Source organism: Fulvia fulva, chromosome 8 (genome assembly GCF_020509005.1).
Source record: "Fulvia fulva chromosome 8, complete sequence".
Lineage (NCBI taxonomy): Eukaryota > Fungi > Ascomycota > Dothideomycetes > Mycosphaerellales > Mycosphaerellaceae > Fulvia > Fulvia fulva.
Genome location: NC_063019.1, coordinates 2,052,359 through 2,072,574, shown reverse-complemented (window position 1 = coordinate 2,072,574; position 20,216 = coordinate 2,052,359). Strand labels below are relative to the sequence as shown.

Here is a 20,216-nt window from a genome sequence, read left to right as displayed (position 1 = left end):
GGCTCCAACAACACACTTGCTCGCCTCATCACAACGAGCAATCATCATCCCTTTCGCAATGCAGCCACAACACCGCCTTGGCCGGCCGCGGTAGCCATCTGCTTCGATGGCCTGATGACCAATGACCTCCTGTGCCTCCAACCCGACCTTCCTTGCTGTTCCTGCATTCGTAGCCATTGCGAAAAGGCTAATGGCCGGAAATCTACACGCCAACCTCACCACCACGCATCTTCCTGGGACCGGACATCAGTCCGGACATCAACCACCACAGCCACTACCTGTGCGTTCCCGCACCGCCAACTTTAGCAACAACGTGCTGGACATCACTGGCCTGCATCAAATCCGCCAGGCACCTCGTATGGCTGCCTGCATAATGTATATCATCCCTGACCTCTGGTCAGATCATCTCAGGGGAAAGGTGAACGATGCACTATGTCGACTCGTGCTGGCATTACCTTGACTGTACCCCTTCACGCCGAAAGAGCCGACTTGCCAGCCAAGCAATTCCGACGGCATGCCGAGAGCCTTTGCAAGTCGGAGCTGCACTGATCCAGACCGTTAGACCACAGCTCGTTCCGCAACTGTCGTTTTGTGTTTCGTCAAGGCTACATCCTGCAGGAAACGAGCGACGAGAAGCGATGTTTGACATCGCACGACATGTCCTCGCCACCATCTCAGGTACGTTCACTACTTCGTCACTTCGCAGGCACGGAGAGATGGCGAGAGTATCTCGATTAGTGAATGTCAAGGCAACCTCATCGTTCGGTCTTTGACTCCCTACTTCTCTCTCGCAGCCTCCACCATGGCACACGATGCGCCTCCCTTACACGCGGCGAGTATCTGGCTGTTCCGACGGCGCAGGTCAAACAGCCTCTTCGATAGCGATCCACCAAGTGCCAGCACGAGCGGCTTCTTTGTGCATCGAACAATTGGCTTGTTTGTTCTGTCGCGAGAATGATCGAGGGTCTTTCCGTTGTACAATCTTGGTATGCATGCTGCATTGTCTCACTGCTGTTGGAAACAAATTCATTCTATATAACCATGAAGGAGGCACCACGAGCTGCTTTGCTCGCCACACACTCTTTGTGCATCGGTCCCATCACAGCTCACTTTTGTTCTACAAGCGGAACATCATTCGGAGCTGGTGATCGAAGCACAAGTCGTGTGTCACTAATTCCATTCAACGAGTGCTGCTGGTCAGTACACAACAACTCGGGAAGCAAGAAGTCGAGATCCCAACACTCATGCCGGGCACCTTCGCAGCTGCGCTCAGCGCAGAGATGCGACGCACGCTCAAACACGAGATCGACACTCTCTCCGACGCCGCAATGATCGACTTCAAGCAGAACGATCGAGAAAGCTACAACGATTTCATGGATCTCGTAAACAGCCTTCTTGCCTTTGAGAACGAGCACGGCAGCAAGATTTACGACGACTCTTTCGACGAGCACTTCGTCGTCACGCCAATGCACAGCCCCCGCGAGACTATCTACAAAGTCCAATACAACGGTAGGCCGCTATCAGCCATGTTCGACTCCATGAAAGAGGCCAACGCTGATACACTAGTCAAGTCTGCACGACGAGCTCACTTCGCCCCCACAGCCACTACGTTCAGCTTCGACAGCCCTGCCGAATTCCCCCACCGCCCAGAGTCTGAGTACAGAAGCGACGGCACCTTCACTCGAGATCCAACGTGGAAGCACTTCTACCGACCAGGCCGTTGGTCCAGCGACTGGGAAAACGCCCCCACGCCCGAGCTCAGCCCAACCTGCAGTCCCGTTTCAGATGCTGACACGACTCCACGGACGAAGGAGTTGATGGTCACTCTCGACGCACGTTGGGATGCTGCTATCGTCAACGCTAAACAGAACAGAGGTGAAGACGTCACCTGGCCAATGCATGATACCGAGACACCTCTCCGATACCGAGAAGCCGCACAGCACGCAGCGGCCAGGAAGGCCAGGCATGAGATCAAGGAGACATCTAACCCTTTCATGGACTTCATCGATTCCCTCCCCGACCCAGCAGACAACGAAACATTCAACGACTCCGCAGCTCCAACCTGGTCTTTCGATGCTCTCGACGACGACTCTACCCTCGTCACCGACCAGACTGATGAGGAGCATAGTAGTCAAGCATCAACAACCTCCACCAACACTTCCTATGAAACCCGCGACACTCCGAAGAGAGACAGGCCCGTCAACGATCTCACGTTCCAGAAGAGCTTCCTCGCTCTTGACGATGATCTCGCTGATGGGATGGGTCATCTCGATATTACGGATGCGGTGCGACTTGATGCTGTTCATGCTGGTGTTGAGGTTGTTGAGGCGCCGCGGAGGATGTTGAGGAGGGTTGGGAAGAGGGAGGCGCTGCGTTAGGTGGGAGTGGAGGTGAGTTTGCTTAGGTATGTATGAGTAGGCGTTTTGGTGAAGTTGGAGTGAAAGGTAATGTATTCCTGAGATCGTTTGGCAACATGTTCCTGTCCCTCCCATTTTCGTCTATATTCTGATTACTCCCTCGGTATATTCAAGACTGACCTCCTGCTCTCCAGGCGATCGAGCTACCCGTTTGGACCCCAGCACGGTGTAGCACAACCCCATATGCTCGAACAATGCGCTTTGTCACGCCTCCTTCGACAATGCCTTTGACTGCGCTCCCAACAACATACCACTCCTCCTTTCCCTCCTTTTCTCTTTGCAGATCTCACCAACGCCCTCGACTGTACAAGTCAAGGCACACTTTCAACACAACCCCCTAACACCCTATCTCCACCACACCCCCACCCCCTCCTCTCAGCAACCATGCCCATCCCCTCCACCTTCATCACCACCCAAACCGACGCCCAGCGCGCCGATCTCCGCAACATGTTCGCGTCGAAAGGTAAAGGCTACGAGCAAGAGCTCTACCACCGTGATCGCCACTCGTACCACGTCTTCAGGGTTCTGTACTGGCAGCTCATCTTCTACGATGAAAAGTATGGTGTTCCCGCGGAGCCTCGATCAACGTCGCCGATGTCGTCACTGGTGCATAGTAGGCCGATGGATGCGATTAGGGAGGGGTCTGTCGAGGCTGAGGTACCTGATGGTGCTGGTTGGTCTGATGATTCTATACTAGTGGCTTCGCCGACGTTCTCGGAGATGATTGGGGAGTTTCCGGATGTGCCGGGGGGTGGGTGAAGGGCATGATTACCATGCGTGCCAATGGTAAGAATCGACTATATAGAGTGAGTAGCGTTTCGAGGTATGTACCATGATCTGATGTCCACCCCAATCTTTAGTCTTGTTTTTCGTCATCGAGAGTTTTGCTTACTGTTCCTCCGCCACTAACAAGTCCAACATGCCTCTAGCTGTAGCCTGCGTAACACATTGGGGAGACGTGTGCTCTGTACTGTAACAAAGCCAGGAACAATGGAGAAAGCACACCACAGCCTCTCTTTGTATGCACACAATAGCCTTTGTGAGCTGCCTGTGCACAGTATATACGCAGCACAATCCGCTCCATCGCCTTTCCTCGTCACAGATCCACTTGCTTGCAATCTCCACACCAACCAGAGATCCCAAGCAGAAGCATTCCAACACCAACAACCCTAGGAGAACTGCAGGTCAGTCCTCCCACCACCACCACCACCACCACCACCACCATGCCCCCCACTGAAGCAGAAGCACCCCCCAACATCCCTCCAGGCTACATCGCCTCCCTCACCGACGCCGAGCGCGCTGAGTTCCGCAAAATGTTCGCCTCCACCTCCGAAGCTGACCGCGAAGAAATCCGGAACGGCGAGCCTGGAGAATGGGAAGCGTTCAGTGAGCTTCACTGGCAACTCGCTTTATACGACGAAGACGAGGAAGAGAGAGCCCATTCCAAATTCGATCAGATCGCTCTCCATGTCCGTCGGAGGTGCCGACCGCTTTCGGCTATCTTCGAGACTGAGGAGGAGGAGAAGTGACAGTCGGTGCATGGGGCGGTCCCGGTTATGGATTCTCATGAGGAAGTTGCCTCGCCGACGTTGCTTGTGGCTCCTGCTGCGGAGATTTCTGCGACGCCGTTCACGCCGGAGTTCTGTCGACGGCATTCGCCGTTGAGTAGCCATCCGCCTGTCAATGATGTGCCAAGTCCTGTCGACAGCAATGCATCTGGTGACTCCGATGTGCCCAGCATTCCTGACAGCAACGACGAAGACTTTAGCACAGAGCACGTCTCGATGTCCAAAAAGGTCCAAGGTAGGCTCAATCGTTTCGCGGCGCGTGCGAAGAGTTTCGTCAAGGGTGGTAAGTGCTAGTCAACCACAAGGTCGACATCAACTGACTTTTCATCGTAGTGTGAACGATAGCGTGTAGTCATGATATTCCATATCATGATACTTCCATAAGGTACGTGACACCTCACAATTAACGCAATGCAAACGCAGCTGTTCGTAGCTTCGTACCATCAGTCTCCCTCACTCCGCCTTCACTTTCTCCATTCATTGTGCAACCGATATATTCACTCCAAATACTGCTCACTTCACCAAAAGAACCAGAAAATTCAGCATTCGTGGCGCAAGCTCTACTTTCGGCGTGTGCATAGCTCAGTTCGGATGAAGTATTGGATTTTCAACATATCATCCATGAGTTATGTATTACTGGCATCCATAAGTCCGATACGATTGTAGTCATACTGGAATTTCTGTTCTTCCAGGGGCTCGTGAGAAGTTCGGTCTTGTCTTTTTGCTGGTGGTGTGATGCCCTGGTAGGTTCTTTACATTGAAAAAGGTGCTGTGGCCCAAGTATGATGATGGCGAGGGTGGCGGCGGATGCTGCTGAGTCGGTGTAGATCGCAGGAGCCAGTATTCAAGAGAGATCCGACATCGCGCCAGGTGTCTACCGCTGCAGTGAAGCAAGTGCCATCCACCATATCGTGAGTCGATTTTCCTAGATCGTACCGCATTACATCCTCAAGCACCTCCAGAACAACCGCGTCAGAGGATAACATGTGCATCGTAATGAGCACCCACCTCGACTGCGGCCACACGATAAGCGGTCCCCACGTCCGCTGCGCCGGAGCGCAACGCGAAGATCGCCTTTGCAGAAGACCCAGGCAAGTGCGCTACAGACAGAACACCTGCTGCGAGCACTGCTTTGCAACAATCTTCCGTGACGTCCAGGCTCGCCTTTGCACAAGATGTCAATCAGACACGACAGCCAGATTGAGGCGAGTGGATGTCAGCCATAGGTTGTTGCAGCCGGAGCATCCTCGCAATGTATCGATAAGGGCGACAGGCGGCGGTCTTATGAGCAGTGATAGCAGCGATTCTGGTGCGGAGCCATCGAGGGGTCGTTAACTGTAATGCTTGGGGTTCCAGGTGGAAGAGATTCATTTAGCTTGTTTGTTGCTCTGTCACGGCGCTTGATCAGAAGGGTTGTGGTATGTAGCAAGTCGGAGCTCGTATGCACCTGCAGAATGTTTGTGCTACCCACGAGGTTGTGATCCAGTTGCGTAGGCCGGCAGCGGTGTCGTATGTTTGCTGGAGCGTGCCTGTTATATCTTGGCTGTGGTCGAAGGCCATGGGTAGTCAATAGACATCCCCAAGCCACGACGACTGCGACCACCCTTGATACCACTGCGTCGCCATTGCCATCTACCACAGCCACCATGTGCGTCACCGTCAATACCAAGCTCAGCTGCGGCCACACTGACCAGGCCGCTGTCATCCAATGCGGTGAAGCACTGAACCAAAGACCTCGGGAATCTCCACATGATGACGGAAGGCTCGTGTGGTGCCAGCCGGGCCAAGTGGTGACTGTGGACCAGCATGCATACTGCGAGTCGTGCTTCGCTCATACTCTGCGCGGGCTCATCGTTACACTGTGCCAAGGATGCCAGGGTAGTGTTCTCCAAAGACTGGGTAGAGCACTATTGGACCTCATGTCTCCAGCGAGATCCCAACGACAGGAGTCACCAAGGCCCCAGCGTCCACGTAGCCCAGGAGGGCGGCGCAGGTCTTCCTCCGATGAGGGCAGCACTTATCATTGGTGATATGGTAGCGGCGTCGCGAGGTATGTACGCTGGTTTTGCGGGACGCGCTCCCTCGGCCAATGGTATCACTGACGGGTTGCTAGGCACCTCACAGCTTCGTCTTGGTCGCCATGCCATCTCTTGCAAAGACGTAGCCGGTGGCCACTGGATTCAGGCCAGCATCGAGGGGTAGCGGGAAGGGCGGTTTGCGGAAGCTGTTCATGAAGAAGACCGGGTGTGTCGTGGCGGGGTTGTATACAGGCTGCAGCGGTACTGAAGGCATTGGCGGTGTTCTGGTCGGCGGCATGGCTTCGGTCTGGCTGCGTGGTGCTGTCATGAGCTGTGCGGGTTGAGCTTCAGTGGGGTTGTGTCGGATCTGGTGTTGATAGTGGGCGTTCTGTGGCTGCGATTGCTGTACCTTTGGATGTTGTCGGCTCTTGCGTCAATGAGATCTCGCAGTTGATCTCACCTGCGGTCTGGCGGGCTGCAGTGTGTGAAACATAGTGGTACCTCCTACTGTACGATTGTATCGAATGTGGAGTAGCCGAGGGTGGTGTCCGATGGTGGTGTCCCTAGACACTGGGCGGGCCATGTCGACATGTAGTTCCACTAGTTCCAACATGTCCTATCGGGCCGATGCCGGAAGTCAATGCAATCACCAGTCGTGCTTGGCGATGAGCAACACCTGCAACGCCACTGCAACGATGTCTTCACCTTCAAACACATCTTGGGCAGGACATGTGGAGGCGCTTGGTGCTCGCTCCTCAACAGCGCCGCCTTATCCATGCGACGCCGTCCCCGTCAGCTGTAGGCCCAGCTTCGCTTGTTGGCAAGCACGCCACCAACGTGGTAGAGATTGACAATGCTACCTTCTACAGATCGCATCCCTCGGACGGGGACGCAGTCAACACAAATCCAGCCCTCTTCCCTGGCCTGACCTGGAGTCTACCTGTTACTCCTCGAGAATGGGGGGGAGTAGAGAACAATTGGGCAATACTTTCGCCTTCATCTCTCGCCAGGACAACCTTCCTCCAGATCGTAGCTGGCCAGCATTTATCTTTTCCACCGACTGCCCGAACCTACCCATACCTGTCTGAGCTCTCTAAATCACCGCAACACGCCATCCAATATGTCGGATTCGATGCTGACCGTGGCAGCAATGTTGGGGCAAATAATGTCCGTGGCGCGTATCTAAGCGCTCGCTACGAAAGCCGGCGCGAGGAGACTGACTACAACGTCTACGACTACCTGACTGGCCACACAGAGCTGAATGCACTGGAGCATGAGTCTTCTGAAGCTGAGAAGCAGGTGCTCAGTGCAGTGGTAGAGCAGCTTAATCTGCAATCACTGCTGCAAATGCCAGTAGCTAACCTCAGCAATGGCCAAACACGACGAACCCGCATCGCCAAAGCGCTCATGGCGCAACCGGAAGTTCTCCTACTCGACGGACCATACATGGGACTCGACCCGTACACCATGGCAAAGATGGACTCGGTGCTTCACGCTATTGCAACAACACAGAGTCCGCGAATCGTATTAAGCCTACGACCTGAAGACGGCATACCCGAGTGGATTACACATCTGGTAGTCGCCGACGAGACGACCCAGTCCAGACACGGCTCGAAAATGGCCCTACTTGCATCTAATAATGTGCAATCCGGTGAGACTGGTGGCCATCGTGTACGCAGGGGAATGGTTCAATCGATTTTGTCGGCTGCAGTATGCGGGCACTACCCATACGCGGAGCCCAAACTGAGCAAAGATGGGCACCCGAAGACTTCATCGGCATTAGCACCGGGAGAAGCACTGGTAGAGATGCGCGGCGTGAAGGTGGCCTATGGCGACAAGGTCGTGCTGGGCGACTGGAGCCAACGTATCGATGGCGAAGAGCAGACAGGCCTTTGGTGGAGCTTGCATCGAGGTCAGCGATGTGGCATCTTTGGCCCCAATGGCAGTGGCAAGACGACTATGCTTAGCTTGATCACCTCAGACCATCCACAAACATACAGCTTGCCCATCAAGCTGTTTGGCCGGTCACGCCTACCCGGTCCTGGAGAGGCTGGAATCAGTCTGTTTGACATACAACGACGGATGGGCCACTCGAGTCCGGAGGTTCATGCTTTCTTTCCTAAGCAGCTTACCGTTCGACGATCGATTGAATCAGCTTGGGCAGATGCACCGCTAGCCCGCGCCAAGTTGACCGCCGAGGCAGATCGCCGTGTTGATGCGATTTTGCGTTGGTTTGCAAGGGAACTGAACTCGAACCAGGAGGGAGAAACAGCACTCGAAGCCCTAGAGTCGTGCCGCGAGAAAGTACCCAAGGGCTATATACGGGTCGCAGAGTCTCAACTAGAAATTGCGCGCAAGAAATACGACGACACAATGTACATCGACTCAGACCTTACATGGGCTGAAGAGGCCCGCTTCAGAGACCTGAGCTTCTCAAGCCAGCGCCTTGTGCTGTTCCTGAGAGCTATCGTCGCCCGGCCAGACCTGGTCATCTTGGACGAAGCTTTGAGCGGTATTGACGAAAGAGTCCGCGACAAGGCTCTGCTTTTTCTATCACACGGAGAGAAGATTATGGATATGAAAGATGGAATCGCTCGAGACAGTGTGCTAAAAATGCTTGGCGAAGTGCGCTTCGAGGGGCTGTCAGAAGAACAAGCATTGCTCGTCATCAGCCATGCGAAGGAGGATGTGCCCGGCTGTGTACGAGAATGGATATGTCTTCCAGAGCCTGGTGAAGGAAAGCAGCCAAGATGTGGCACGCTCGAAGGACCGCTTGAATGGAATCGAAATGGGTGGAATCAGATTTGGGGCAAGGAGTAGTGGAGCCTCACAAAATCCTGTACTATACATAGAGCAACAGACCACAGCATAGAACATTCTACTCCGCAACGAGTGAAATACTGTCTCGTGTCGTGACTCGCGAGCGACATACATGTACACGTGATGTACTGCATCTCCAACCACGCTAGTAACGACCGTCACCCCGGCTTCCCACGGGCCACAAGGGCCCAGCGGGAGAATTGCGGAGACGGCCAAGAACATTGAAGGATTTTCGCTCCACAGCCACACTGCCACGTGACTGCCACGGCTTCCTTGAAGTTCCTTCTCCTCACATCGACCGATCTCTGCCTTTCCGCTTGCCCTCGGGCTGATCATGTGCGGCTGCGCGTCTGATAGCCGCGTGGGAGGCACGGCAGTCGTGTGCCCAGTGTTTGGCCTTTGTAGCTGTGTACCTGGCCTTACTGACGTCAATTGACCTGACACGGTAGGAGAGAGGCCTTTTGGTGCCATTGTTTGATCCGGCATTGCAGGGACGACGTTGAGACCACGAACTCTCGCTCGCACGCACGCTCACTGCATCGTTCGGCACGATGAGGACGACGGCAGCTTCAGTGCTGCGGAGGGCCGCGACGGGGACCACGAGCAGACGGACATTCACCACGCAGAGCAGGTTGCAGGCGACGTATGGCTTCATTGGTCTTGGACGGATGGGTATGTTTAGCCGCACACGGCCGTCACGTCTCCCGCTGACCACACGCAGGATACCCCATGGCCAAGAACCTCCGAACGAAGATCCCAGAATCCGACAAGCTGTACATACACGATGTCAACCCCGCCATCCTCGAGCAGTTCGCCAAAGAGCACAAAGGCGTCACGATAGCGAAGCATGTGCGAGAAGTCGCTGAGAACTCGGTAAGCCATGCACTACCTACCCCTCTGCCAACACACTCCACCACTGCAATGATGAATTGTTATATTTTCCGTTTCACATGTATGATCTAAGTGCAGCTTCTGCTGTTCCCCTGATTACCCATCAAACAAAGCCAATCCTCTGAAATGCAACCACCGCATACCTTCAACACCTCTACGCAATGCTTCGACATCGACTGACCATCTATCGATTTGCAGGACACAGTCCTCACCGTCCTCCCCGAACCCCACCATGTCCAGAACGTCTTCCAGCAGATGCTCAAACCCCCCACCCTGCTCTCCGACGCCCCAGTGACCAGCGAACGCCTCTTCATCGACTGCTCCACCATCGATCCCCGCAGCTCCAAAGAAGTCGCCAACGCGACCCACTCCAGCGGCCAAGGCAAGTTCATCGACGCGCCCATGTCCGGCGGCGTCGTCGGTGCCTCAGCCGGAAAGCTCACCTTCATGATCGGTGCCCCGCAAGAGCTCGTGGACCGCGCAACAGAAGTCCTCAGCATGATGGGAAAGCGAGTAGTACACCTGGGCCCACAGACAAGTGGCCTGAAGGGCAAGCTGGCAAACAACTACCTCCTCGCCCTGAACAACATTGCAACCTGCGAAGCCATGAATATGGGCGTGAAATGGGGCCTGGACGCAAAAGCATTGGCAGACATGATTAATACCGCGACAGGCAAGTGCTGGCCGAGTGAAGTCAACAATCCTGTCCCGGGTGTGATCGAGGGCTCGCCGGCGAGTAAGGGCTACGAAGGCGGGTTCGGGACTGCGTTGATGTTGAAGGACTTGAAGTTGGCGATGCAGGCTGCCATGGAGGCGGAGATTATCCCCAGACTGGGAACGCAGGCGGCGGATCTATATAAAGCTGTTGAGGGCGATGAGTCGCTGAAGGGGAAGGATTTCTCGGTGGTGTATAGGTATCTTGGCGGACAAGATACTGATAAGTTGGAGGGGATTAAGGCATAGGTATAAGCCATCAAATGAATAGATGTGCATACGTGTTCATGAGCGCTGGCGCTGCTTTGCGAGTTACTGCGACGGAGATGTAGATTTTGATGATGTATGGAAGAATGCTCAGTGTGTCCACGATATGGAGGTTGTTCCAAGCGTGTGTGCGCCTTGTTGACAGTATCATGACCTCAGCTCGGGACTAGGTGGAACAAGAGACGCAATACAGCCTGCTTGCTGTGCACAGCAGTATGGCTCCGGTACCAGGGTAGGTATGTCCACCCAGCGCACTTAAGCTCTGCAACGACCATATGGACTCAGGCACGAGTCAACATTGAATCCGTCGTTATCAGATACGTGAACTGTCGTCGGTGAGATTGTGTTTGTGATGGGGGTAAGTTGCTAATGGCGTTGATGACCAGCATGCCTTCTTTTTCGCGTCGATGAAAGGGTAATGTGTTCATGATGTGTCTTTGGAACTGATGGCAGATTTCAGTAACTCCTTCCATGCCATTGCCGATAAAGTGGATCCGGGGAATCATATCGCGCTGTGCTTATGAATCGCACTTCTCAATACCTCAGCCACCTAGCGGCAATGTATAGAAGGAATGCACAGAAGATGAAGTTGTTGAGCCTCTAGCAAAAAGAATGTAATGTCTTGGCATTCACATGAACTCCCCACCACCTGAATTCCATGGATATGTCAAAACATGGCCGCAGCAAAAAGTATCGCAGCTAAGTCTAAATAACCCATCAATCGTCGAAGCCACATGGGCTAAGTACAACTAATGAATCAACCAGCTTGACCAGCGAATTACTTTTGCCATCAAAAGATCAGGGCTAAGTACGGCTTTTCCAAGCCGTCGAAGCCACTAAATCTTGACTGCCCTCCATAAGCCCGTCCGTTAAGAACTTGAACGTGTCGCTCCGCGGGGTCATGGTAATGAACTCGCCCACGGGGCCGTACGGTCAAGAGATACCACTAGGACTCTTCCATTCTGATTTGTGGTTCTTTTCGTGCTAGAGGGAGAAGCTTGGTTGTATGTATACCTTTATTTGGCTCAGCATCATTCGCGCGTGACTTGTGCATCTCTAGCACCAAGAATCTCGAGATCACCAAGAGTCTCCAGACAACTTTTTCTGTTCACCCTCATCTTGCTGCACATGGTCGCTGCAAGAATTACTTTACGCACCTCCTCCGAACAGCGCACAAACAAGCACCCCCCCTCGACCGGTGCTTCCATCACACCACCAGCTATCGCCACCGACCCAAGCAAGTAACACCACCACCACTAGCGACGCTACACCGCAAGCGCGCACCACCTCGAACCTCGATCCGCCAACGCTTCTCTGCTCTCACACGACAACACCCAACATGGCCACTCCAAACACCAGCACTGGCAAAACCATCCAAACACCCGCTACCTCCGACTCTCTTCCCACTCGAGTCCAAGCTCTACCACAAGAACTCTTCGACATCATCTACGACTACACCTTCACCGCCAGCCCCACAACTCTCAACGTCTCCGACACCACCACTAGTGCTCAAGTCTTCCCTCGCCTTCTGCACGTCTCTCGTGCATCACGTAAACAGTTTGCTGAGTCACTATACACCACCAGAATCATCGACTTTGGCACTTCGAGGATCTACAAGCCTTGGTACTATATCATGGACGCGCCAGAGCGTGTTGTCTCCATGGCGAAGCTCGGGACTCTTCGCATCGGCGGCGAGCGTCTAAAATGAAGTACACGCGGACCGAGGTGGAATGGTAGGCGATACGTGGTCAGAGGGCGATCTTTCAGGCCGCGCTGCGGGTGAAGTGTACGCGAGACTCGAGTCTCGCAGCTGTGAGATCCCGACGATACTCGAGATCTATATCACGAGCAGAGTGAGTCTCAGCGTCAACATTGATGAGATGATATGGCTCAGAACATCATTGCCTTGCGTGCCGATAAGGTGGGCGAGGCAGTCACTGACGTCGTGGAAACGCACGTCAGAAATGGAGCGTTTGAGAATGATGCGCAGCGTAACAGCATTTCGGATTGGGCTACAACGATGGAGCAGATCGATAACGATCGGCATGATGGGCACATGTGGTTAGCTTAGGGTATTCGAAACCATCAAAATCGGAGCATTCCAGCACGGTTACAGCGTGTGCAATGTCCATCAGCTTCCGCTCCCGTAGCTGCTGCTCTCGATAGCGTTCCGCTTCAGCCATTCCCACAGGCCAGTCTTCAGCATCGTCGCAAATGTGGTCCGCCAACACCCTCGGCAGACCATGCCTTACGAACAGATCGCTGACCGCGTCGCTCCACCACTCATGCTGCTGCGCGGGCACATTCCTTGTGGAGCAAACACGATAGTGAGGATCGACCAGATAGAACGTCACGAACCGGCAGTGGCCAGGTAGAGATTTATCAATGAGTTCGCCAGCGGTGATACGGTGTTCCATGACATTGGGAAAAGTGATCAGACGACCTTCGGGCAATGTGACATCTCCGACGGATTGAAATGGTGGTACGCCACTCATGTAGCACATCCTGCCCACGTCTCGGTGTTTGATATTCAGCATTGACAACATGATGTCCTGTTGTTCGCCAATTGGCCAATGCCTCTTCTTCAACTGGCCACCTGGAGGTAGTTCTGAGTACCGATAAAAATGATATGCTGAAAGGCCGATGTCCTTATTGAAGTGAGCGAAGGGCAGCGCTCCTACGACTCGAGAAAGATCGTAGGCATTGTCGCAATATGCATATGCATATGCTCGTCGTCGCAATGTGCTCTCACGTGCTCGGAATAGGATTTACCGCGCCAGAGCTCCTAAGCGAGCCAATTGCAAAATTGTAAGTTCTTTTTCAACCAATAAGCGTCCTAGCAGGATTTGGCAGCGAGGGCTCTTATCTACAGTAGCGACCTACCCCCACTAAGCACAGACCGCATACACATACATGCGGATTAACACGGCGAGGCAACAGGGGACAGAGTCTGATTGTTATTCTCGCTACGGGAGCTTTACGGACATGCTCCGTTCACTCCGGCTCGCAAGCTCGCCTCGTTCACTTTCGCATGCCCTTCAAGCTGCCCTTCGCTCAACAATCAGCGTTTAAGCGATGGACCTGACGAAGACTGAGACGGGATTCGCGCATGTTGACCACATCATGTACATATATTGCCGTAGCAACAATATGATCGTTCAACCGTCCAGGAACATGCCACTTTTCATATGTCTCGTCAGGCGCTGGTGTAAGTCAAGTACCAGGACTGACCTCAAGACCGTCGATTTTGATGACGAATTGCGAGGAATGGCCAGCGATCTCTGACAGTTTTTGCTTTACGTATAGCGATGCGAAGCGCGCGGTCTGCTTCAATTAGAGGCTCGTCGAGTATGTCCTTAACTTGAAGGTACCGGTTTACCTCTGTCTTGTACGGATGCCCGTCGAAGTGAATCGCCCAAGCTGGCATGGTGGGGCCTGAATTGATTCCATAAAAGACCATTCTCATAGAGACTCGGCCTCTTTGACATTGATCATCGGGAGAGAACCCGAAACTCATGCTGCCGTCTCGGGGGTCATTGATGCATGTCACAAGGCAATCATTCCACATTCTAATCGATCGCGCCAGAACACTCTCCAGTAGTTTATAGACGCCGATATACTTCGGATGCAGATTATTGACATGGGAGGAGATTCGAACATCGCATCCGGTCTTCCCTATCAAGACGACCTCACAAGGCAAGTACTGGAAGGTTGATGACCATTTATATGCGCTCGAAGGTCCGTTCGATCTCAAGTGATGAAGAGAATGCAAGGCGCTGACAGAGGCCCCATCGAAGTACGGCTGCAGGGAAGGATGGATCTCGATCTTGTTCTCATGCTCCGGAGCGGGTCTCGTTTGACAGTATGTCTCCAGCTTCAGATCGAGATCGAGAGTGAATCCATCTTGCAGGACTGGTGTCTTGCCATAAACCAGTGGATAGGGGCATGGATCAACAATGTCTACGCTGCTGTCCGACTGCGGAGCTCAGCGCTCACCCAAAGGAAGATCATAGAACGGGGCCAACTGAGCCTTGAGCTCATTAGCACAAGAGGTCGGCACGATGGTGTCTGATTTGCACACACAAGAACCAGCGTCTAAAACTCGAACAAATTGCTTGTGCTCGTACCCGTCGGCCTTGTCGCGTAGCTCCTTTAAGCACCATTCCCAAGCCTTCTGGGTCAGAAGCAGGCGATTTTCGACCTCTCTCGGCCATTCGTCCCCCACAAGTCGTGGGTATGCAGCTTCGGCCTCGACGCGCCAACGCTCGACGATGGCATCATCAGAAATGCCAATGTGCCAGTCGGGCTTGTCCGTGATTAGGTTCATGGCAGCTACCATGGCCAGCTCGCGGATCGTGACACCAGGGACCTGGTACCACTCATCGTGGCCGTGAGCAAAGCGATCTTCGCTTGGGATTTCATAGTCTAGAGGGACATTCGCGAAGCCAGGAACTCGGAGCGGTCCATGTCCCGAGTTGTCCATAGAAGTGTGCGGTTTCCCGTGCAGTGGTAAGGTGCCATTGGTTGTCGCCATGACGGTCGGTGAGGCCGTTTGCGACGGAGCAGAACGTCGGAAATTCACCTTCGGAAAATACCAAAGGGCTCAGCGATCATCGAGTGAGTCACTAGGTGACGCTAGCCATAACTTGGCTGCCACGCGGCCATGTAGGAAGGCTGGCTGTTTCCATGGCAGCGGTACGTTTCGATATGTTCGTCGACGGTGAGTGATAAAGCGCTCGCTGCCGCTTAGAGTAACGACGATGCTCTTTTCACATCCTGTGACTGACATCAAATGCTCTCCTGAGCCAGATTGTTGCGGCGCTCGGTGTTCGTGTTGAGGTGAAGTCACACCCCGAGCCTGCAAGCCAAGAATCCTGCCTTCGTCATGTGGGGCAGTGAACACCTGACATGGGAGGTAAGTCTATTAGCACTCGAGGACCGGCACGGCGAAATCAGCAAGCAAGAACATTCAACAATTACAGTATAGTACAACAACACACTCTCCTCAATCAAGTATAACCATACAATCCTCATGATCCGACTCATGATCCCGATGCCAATGTACCCATCATCCATCTCGTCAATCGTCATTCGATACCATCATAAATATGCTCATGCGCAAAGTTCAATCATCGCAAACAAAATCTCAATCAAGGGCCAGGGGCAAGGTGGTGCTTCGCTATTAGTGGATTGTCGACAAAGGGGGCGCGTTCAAGTAGTCGCGGTGAAGGGGATGCAAGCAGAGCTGTTGTGTTTTTGGTGTTTCATGTTGCTGAGCCAGGATGTTGACACAATGACCAATGCTTCCAAGCTGGTTGGTAGACATGGTTGTCCAAAGAGAGACTGTGGCGTATCCTGGCTTTTCGAGAAGCGTGTGTCGATGCTGTGAGTGCTGATGCTCGGTTGTGTGTATCTGATGATGTTTTTTGTTCAGCAGCGTTGATCAATCGGAGCCCTCGCGGCCTCCTTTGCGCCAGACATCGCGCCAGCGACGCTTTCCTGATGGACTACCACCTTCCTAGGCGGCAGGACCAGAAGAAGCCTCGGGTGACTTGCCGTTGGTAGTGGTGGCGACCTTGATGCCGACCTTCTCGGCGATGGACTGGAAGGCCTTTGCTGGAGATGGATTCTTGGTTGGGCTGCTGTCCTTCTTGCCGTTCTCACGTGGTGTGGCTCGTGGAGTTACGTCTGGGGACATGCTTGGTGATACAGAGCGTGGTGGTGACATTGGCGGACTGCTCATGCCATCGAGCGAACCCTCATGGAATCTGCCATGCTTTGGGCCAGAAGAAGTGCTGGTCATGGATGTCACACGCTGTGAATTCTGCTTGGTAACATTGTCGGACATCTCTGCTAGCTGACCAGGCAGACGGAGGGGAGCCTTGGTGTCCTGCGACCCATCGAACTGTGCGTGTGCGAAGTAGCCTGTTGCCAAGCCCGCAGCATGCGCTACAGAGCTTGCGGACTTCCACTCGCTTGGGGTCATGATGCGACTGCCTGGCCACTGACGCTGCATGCTTGAGTCCATGCTCGAGATACTGGTGACACGATGTCCAGTGTTTGGTACGCTGCCGGCAGCGACGCTGCTAGATGCGATGCTCATGGTGCTGAGCGTAGGCGAGGTAGGCGGCATCAGGCTTGCCGAGAATTGACCTGCATTCGGCTGCAGGAATGTGCCACTGTTGTCACCGATGTGGTTGAAGCCAGGAATAGCGGGCAAATCTTTCATCTGTGGGTGTTGCTTGCCGTCGGCCATGTCTTTGATCTTGATGTCGCGATGCTCTCGCACAGATGAGCCGCGGGAAGGCACGGGAAAGTTGGGGACATCAGTGATGCGAGCAGAGTCATTGCTGTCGGTCATGCGCTGGATGTTGTGGTCCTTCGCCCACGCCCCAAGGTTCCGAGATTCACCGGTGACATGCGGTCCATCTGGAGCTGGAGTCAAGATAGCGTTCTCGTTCTGGGGTGCGTATACAGCCTGCTTCAATGTGTCCATACTCTGCATGCTCATTTCGAATGGTGAACGTGCTGTATTGGCCTGGTCGGACATCATCAGCCGACTTGAGGATCGCGATGGCAATGCTGGTGATGGGCGACGGGATGTTGGTCTCATGGGACTGCTAGTCTGCGCTCTGGATCCTGACGCAGTCGTTGCTGGAGTTGACTTCAGGAGGCCAGCGACATATCCATTAAGCGAATCGCCTGCCCGGTCCCCGATTTGCTTGCGCTGCAAGCCTGCCTGGAAGCCTTCGATCCAATCACGCGGCTTGTTAAGTAAATCAAGGGTGTCGAAGGAGTTGGTGACATTAGCAATGTCCGATCGAGCACCATCGTGCACGGCTGGTGATGTGTCGGCATCGGTGTGAGTTTGCCCAGGACACTCTTTGATGAAAAGCCACTCACGCTTGCTCTTGGGGCTGACGTTGTGTGCATCTCGGTCTGGCACATCATTGCGTTGCCGCGGAATATTCAATGGCTGCGAGACTTTGCGCGCACTGTCGACTGGAGTACCTGGAGGAACGGCTGGCGCCCTGAAACGGTGGGGGCTGAAGTCTTCGTGACCAGGTGTGACCGTAGTCTTGTTGCGTGCAGCATAACCTTCGTGTGGCTCATGGGTCTCTTCTGATCGACCAGAAGGATGAGTCTCCTGCTGGCGGGTTGAGTACTCGCCGGTGTTGCGCGGGAAAAAGTCTGCAGTATTGAAGCTCGCGATACTTGAGCTGTGCATGTGAACGTCCTTCTTGGCTGGACTGATGGTGTCATCTGTGGCAGTCGATGATCTCTGCGTCCCACGCTGGAGATGCACTGGGAAAGAGGGTGCTGATGGTCCCATCATACTGGTGCCGGCGCCGAACTGGCCATGTGGGGCAGCATTCATGGCTGCTGGCTTGTATGCCGGGCTCATAGGGTTCAAGACAGACTTCATGTTGGTCACCTTCGACTCTGGCGCTCTGATAGAGACAGCATGACTGCGGTTGGGTGTTTCGATGCTGACATCGGCAAAAGAGCCGTCGTGCTGGGGGATACTTCCGCTTTGTTGTGCCTGAGTGACAGGTGGCAGATCGTTTGCCAGAGGCGCAGATGCAAGTGGTGGCATCATCTGGAATGGAGGTCCCATTGAACCATCGAATGGTGGAGGCTGCATGAACATGCCCGGGGGAGGGACATCCCAACGCTGACCGGTGTAGATCTCCTCAGGGCTTGGTGTTGTATATTGAGGTGCGAACGCGCCAGGAGGCAAGTATGGACCGGGTGCTGGCGGTGGACCGATTGGTCCTGGGAACATTTGCGTCGGTCGTGGTCTGTGAAACGAAGGACCCATGCCTCCCGGACCTCGTCTTGGCGGCGACATTGACTGCTGAGGGGCCATGGCACGCGGTGAGGTTGGCGCATTGGGCGGAGGCTGATTCTTCAAGGCCTTGATCGCTTTGCGGATCTTGTCCATGTTGATGACGAGCTCACGGCGCCGGGCTACAAGGCCGTCTTTGAAGCCTTTGCCCATGCCACGACCATGAATGACTTCAGTCTTGTCCACATCCTTTAGCTCGTGCTCCAGCTTTGCGTATTCAAGTTCGAGCGCGGCGATCTGAGAGGGGATATTTGGCTCAGGAGTGACCGCACTCGCCGGTCGAAGAGCAGTCGGCTGTTGAGGACGGTGTGGAGCAAGAGCAGCATTCAGCTGGCCGTGAGAAGAGCCGTGAACGTTCGGAGCCTCGATGTAGAGTTGTAGTGCACCATTGACCTCCTGAAGTGGCATGATGGTGCCGTCGACAATTTGACACAAATTGCCATCGATGTCCTGCGCCACAAAGCCGTTCTCTGTTGCTCGTGTCCACTGCGGTTTGCCGGCTTGATGGTTTGGAGCAACAGACTTGATGAGTCCGCCATTGGCTTGTATGGCACTGTAGCCAAAGCGTGGGTGGCAAAGTGGCGATTGTTCAGAGGGCACGATTCGACCTCCAGCTGTGACACGTACGTGAGTGGGTGAGCCGTGGGCTTTCACAATGGCTTCAGCCTTCTTTCGCTTGAGTGATGGCGTTGGAGATGGGCGAAGCCTGAATGGGCCTGGTCGTAGACTCTGGCTGTTGGGGACAACGTCGCCCATTGTCAGGCCATTTGGCGGAGGTTGAAGACCGACAGGTTGGTCATCAGCTTCGGAGATTTCTGCAGGCACGTTCTCGTGGTTGGACTTGGTGGATGGGACGCGTAGTGAGTTGCCAGAGGTACGAGAGCGATATGAGCGAGCTGCGAATGATCTCGAGCCACGGAGGACATGCTCTGTTGGTGAATTGGGTGTCAGCATAACGCCTCCGAATTCGTAGTCTGAGTCCCGTGTGGGAGACGCCACGAGCGCGTCAACCCAGCGCTGGTTGTCCGCCACACTGGACGGAGATTCCATCGTGAGTAGGGCTGGGTCCTGATGATGATCGATGAGGATGGGAGGTGTGGATGAAACTTTATGGTGGAGGTGAAAGGATGTGGTAACAGGCGGGAGGGCAAGGAAAGCCTGAGGGAAAAGTGAGCTGTTGTGGCCTCGAGCCTGAGCAGTCGCCAAGCGAGAGCGAGACGTTTCAGATCATGAAGAGCTCACTGCCGCGAAGCTTCACGTGACAATGCTTTCGTAAGACGCACCTTTCACGATCTCAGCATCTTCGCTATCCTTTGCTTCAATGGCCTCTTGAAGCTTGGGCTGCGACTGACTGCCTCTCAAGCGATGTAGCTGTTCGGCCGAGTAGACCTTTCGCGTAGTCTTTGAGCCGGTCATGGCCACCGAACGTCGAAGACGTATCTTGGGTCCGAGAAAGCGGGAGAGCTGCGGGCAGTGTTCGCGGTGGGTCCTTTCAGAGGTGACGGTGTTTGTTCAAGCACTCTGCAGAGAGATGCATCAGTGTAGCCCACATGTGCGACATCTGTAGAACGGGACCTTACATAAAGTGTGCAGCAACGTATTGCTTGTGCCGTTCAGGGGCTGATCGAGGTCTGATGGTCGGGCGCTGTGTGCGAGAACGGATCGTGCTTGT

General features: G+C 54.2%; 11 protein-coding genes across 11 annotated transcripts; 7 read left to right on the top strand and 4 right to left on the bottom strand.

Moving 5' to 3' along the window:
* Positions 1 to 1,244: 1,244 nt before the first annotated feature.
* On the top strand, positions 1,245 to 2,378 carry CLAFUR5_11204 (uncharacterized protein; the record flags this gene model as incomplete). Its single annotated transcript, XM_047910352.1, has 1 exon — positions 1,245 to 2,378. One exon carries the CDS (start codon positions 1,245 to 1,247, stop codon positions 2,376 to 2,378), a length of 1,134 nt encoding a protein of 377 aa, XP_047765167.1.
* A 423-nt stretch (positions 2,379 to 2,801) lies between these two features.
* CLAFUR5_11203 (uncharacterized protein) lies at positions 2,802 to 3,176 on the top strand (the record flags this gene model as incomplete). Its single annotated transcript, XM_047910351.1, has 1 exon — positions 2,802 to 3,176. One exon carries the CDS (start codon positions 2,802 to 2,804, stop codon positions 3,174 to 3,176), a length of 375 nt encoding a protein of 124 aa, XP_047765170.1.
* Positions 3,177 to 3,640: 464 nt separating this feature from the next.
* CLAFUR5_11202 (uncharacterized protein) lies at positions 3,641 to 3,946 on the top strand (the record flags this gene model as incomplete). The annotated part of the gene is made up of 1 exon (XM_047910350.1): positions 3,641 to 3,946. The coding sequence occupies one exon, from the start codon at positions 3,641 to 3,643 to the stop codon at positions 3,944 to 3,946; it is 306 nt and encodes a 101-aa protein (XP_047765169.1).
* Positions 3,947 to 3,973: 27 nt separating this feature from the next.
* Positions 3,974 to 4,305, top strand: CLAFUR5_11201 (uncharacterized protein; the record flags this gene model as incomplete). The annotated part of the gene is given in 2 exon segments (XM_047910349.1): positions 3,974 to 4,268; positions 4,280 to 4,305. The coding sequence occupies 2 exon segments, from the start codon at positions 3,974 to 3,976 to the stop codon at positions 4,303 to 4,305; spliced, it is 321 nt and encodes a 106-aa protein (XP_047765172.1).
* A 1,798-nt stretch (positions 4,306 to 6,103) lies between these two features.
* Positions 6,104 to 6,616, bottom strand: CLAFUR5_11200 (uncharacterized protein; the record flags this gene model as incomplete). Its single annotated transcript, XM_047910348.1, has 2 exons — positions 6,104 to 6,412; positions 6,464 to 6,616. The coding sequence occupies 2 exons, from the start codon at positions 6,614 to 6,616 to the stop codon at positions 6,104 to 6,106; spliced, it is 462 nt and encodes a 153-aa protein (XP_047765171.1).
* Positions 6,617 to 6,732: 116 nt separating this feature from the next.
* CLAFUR5_11199 (uncharacterized protein) lies at positions 6,733 to 8,823 on the top strand (the record flags this gene model as incomplete). The annotated part of the gene is made up of 1 exon (XM_047910347.1): positions 6,733 to 8,823. One exon carries the CDS (start codon positions 6,733 to 6,735, stop codon positions 8,821 to 8,823), a length of 2,091 nt encoding a protein of 696 aa, XP_047765354.1.
* Positions 8,824 to 9,374: 551 nt separating this feature from the next.
* Positions 9,375 to 10,677, top strand: CLAFUR5_11198 (putative 3-hydroxyisobutyrate dehydrogenase, mitochondrial; the record flags this gene model as incomplete). Its single annotated transcript, XM_047910346.1, has 3 exons — positions 9,375 to 9,495; positions 9,545 to 9,696; positions 9,913 to 10,677. 3 exons carry the CDS (start codon positions 9,375 to 9,377, stop codon positions 10,675 to 10,677), a joined length of 1,038 nt encoding a protein of 345 aa, XP_047765353.1.
* Positions 10,678 to 12,034: 1,357 nt separating this feature from the next.
* Positions 12,035 to 12,403, top strand: CLAFUR5_11197 (uncharacterized protein; the record flags this gene model as incomplete). Its single annotated transcript, XM_047910345.1, has 1 exon — positions 12,035 to 12,403. The coding sequence occupies one exon, from the start codon at positions 12,035 to 12,037 to the stop codon at positions 12,401 to 12,403; it is 369 nt and encodes a 122-aa protein (XP_047765152.1).
* A 1,505-nt stretch (positions 12,404 to 13,908) lies between these two features.
* Positions 13,909 to 14,122, bottom strand: CLAFUR5_20328 (uncharacterized protein; the record flags this gene model as incomplete). Its single annotated transcript, XM_059463164.1, has 2 exons — positions 13,909 to 14,019; positions 14,075 to 14,122. 2 exons carry the CDS (start codon positions 14,120 to 14,122, stop codon positions 13,909 to 13,911), a joined length of 159 nt encoding a protein of 52 aa, XP_059319083.1.
* A 558-nt stretch (positions 14,123 to 14,680) lies between these two features.
* Positions 14,681 to 15,229, bottom strand: CLAFUR5_11196 (uncharacterized protein; the record flags this gene model as incomplete). The annotated part of the gene is made up of 1 exon (XM_047910344.1): positions 14,681 to 15,229. One exon carries the CDS (start codon positions 15,227 to 15,229, stop codon positions 14,681 to 14,683), a length of 549 nt encoding a protein of 182 aa, XP_047765355.1.
* A 909-nt stretch (positions 15,230 to 16,138) lies between these two features.
* Positions 16,139 to 19,960, bottom strand: CLAFUR5_11195 (uncharacterized protein; the record flags this gene model as incomplete). Its single annotated transcript, XM_047910343.1, has 3 exons — positions 16,139 to 16,202; positions 16,248 to 19,473; positions 19,828 to 19,960. 3 exons carry the CDS (start codon positions 19,958 to 19,960, stop codon positions 16,139 to 16,141), a joined length of 3,423 nt encoding a protein of 1,140 aa, XP_047765357.1.
* Positions 19,961 to 20,216: the final 256 nt, after the last annotated feature.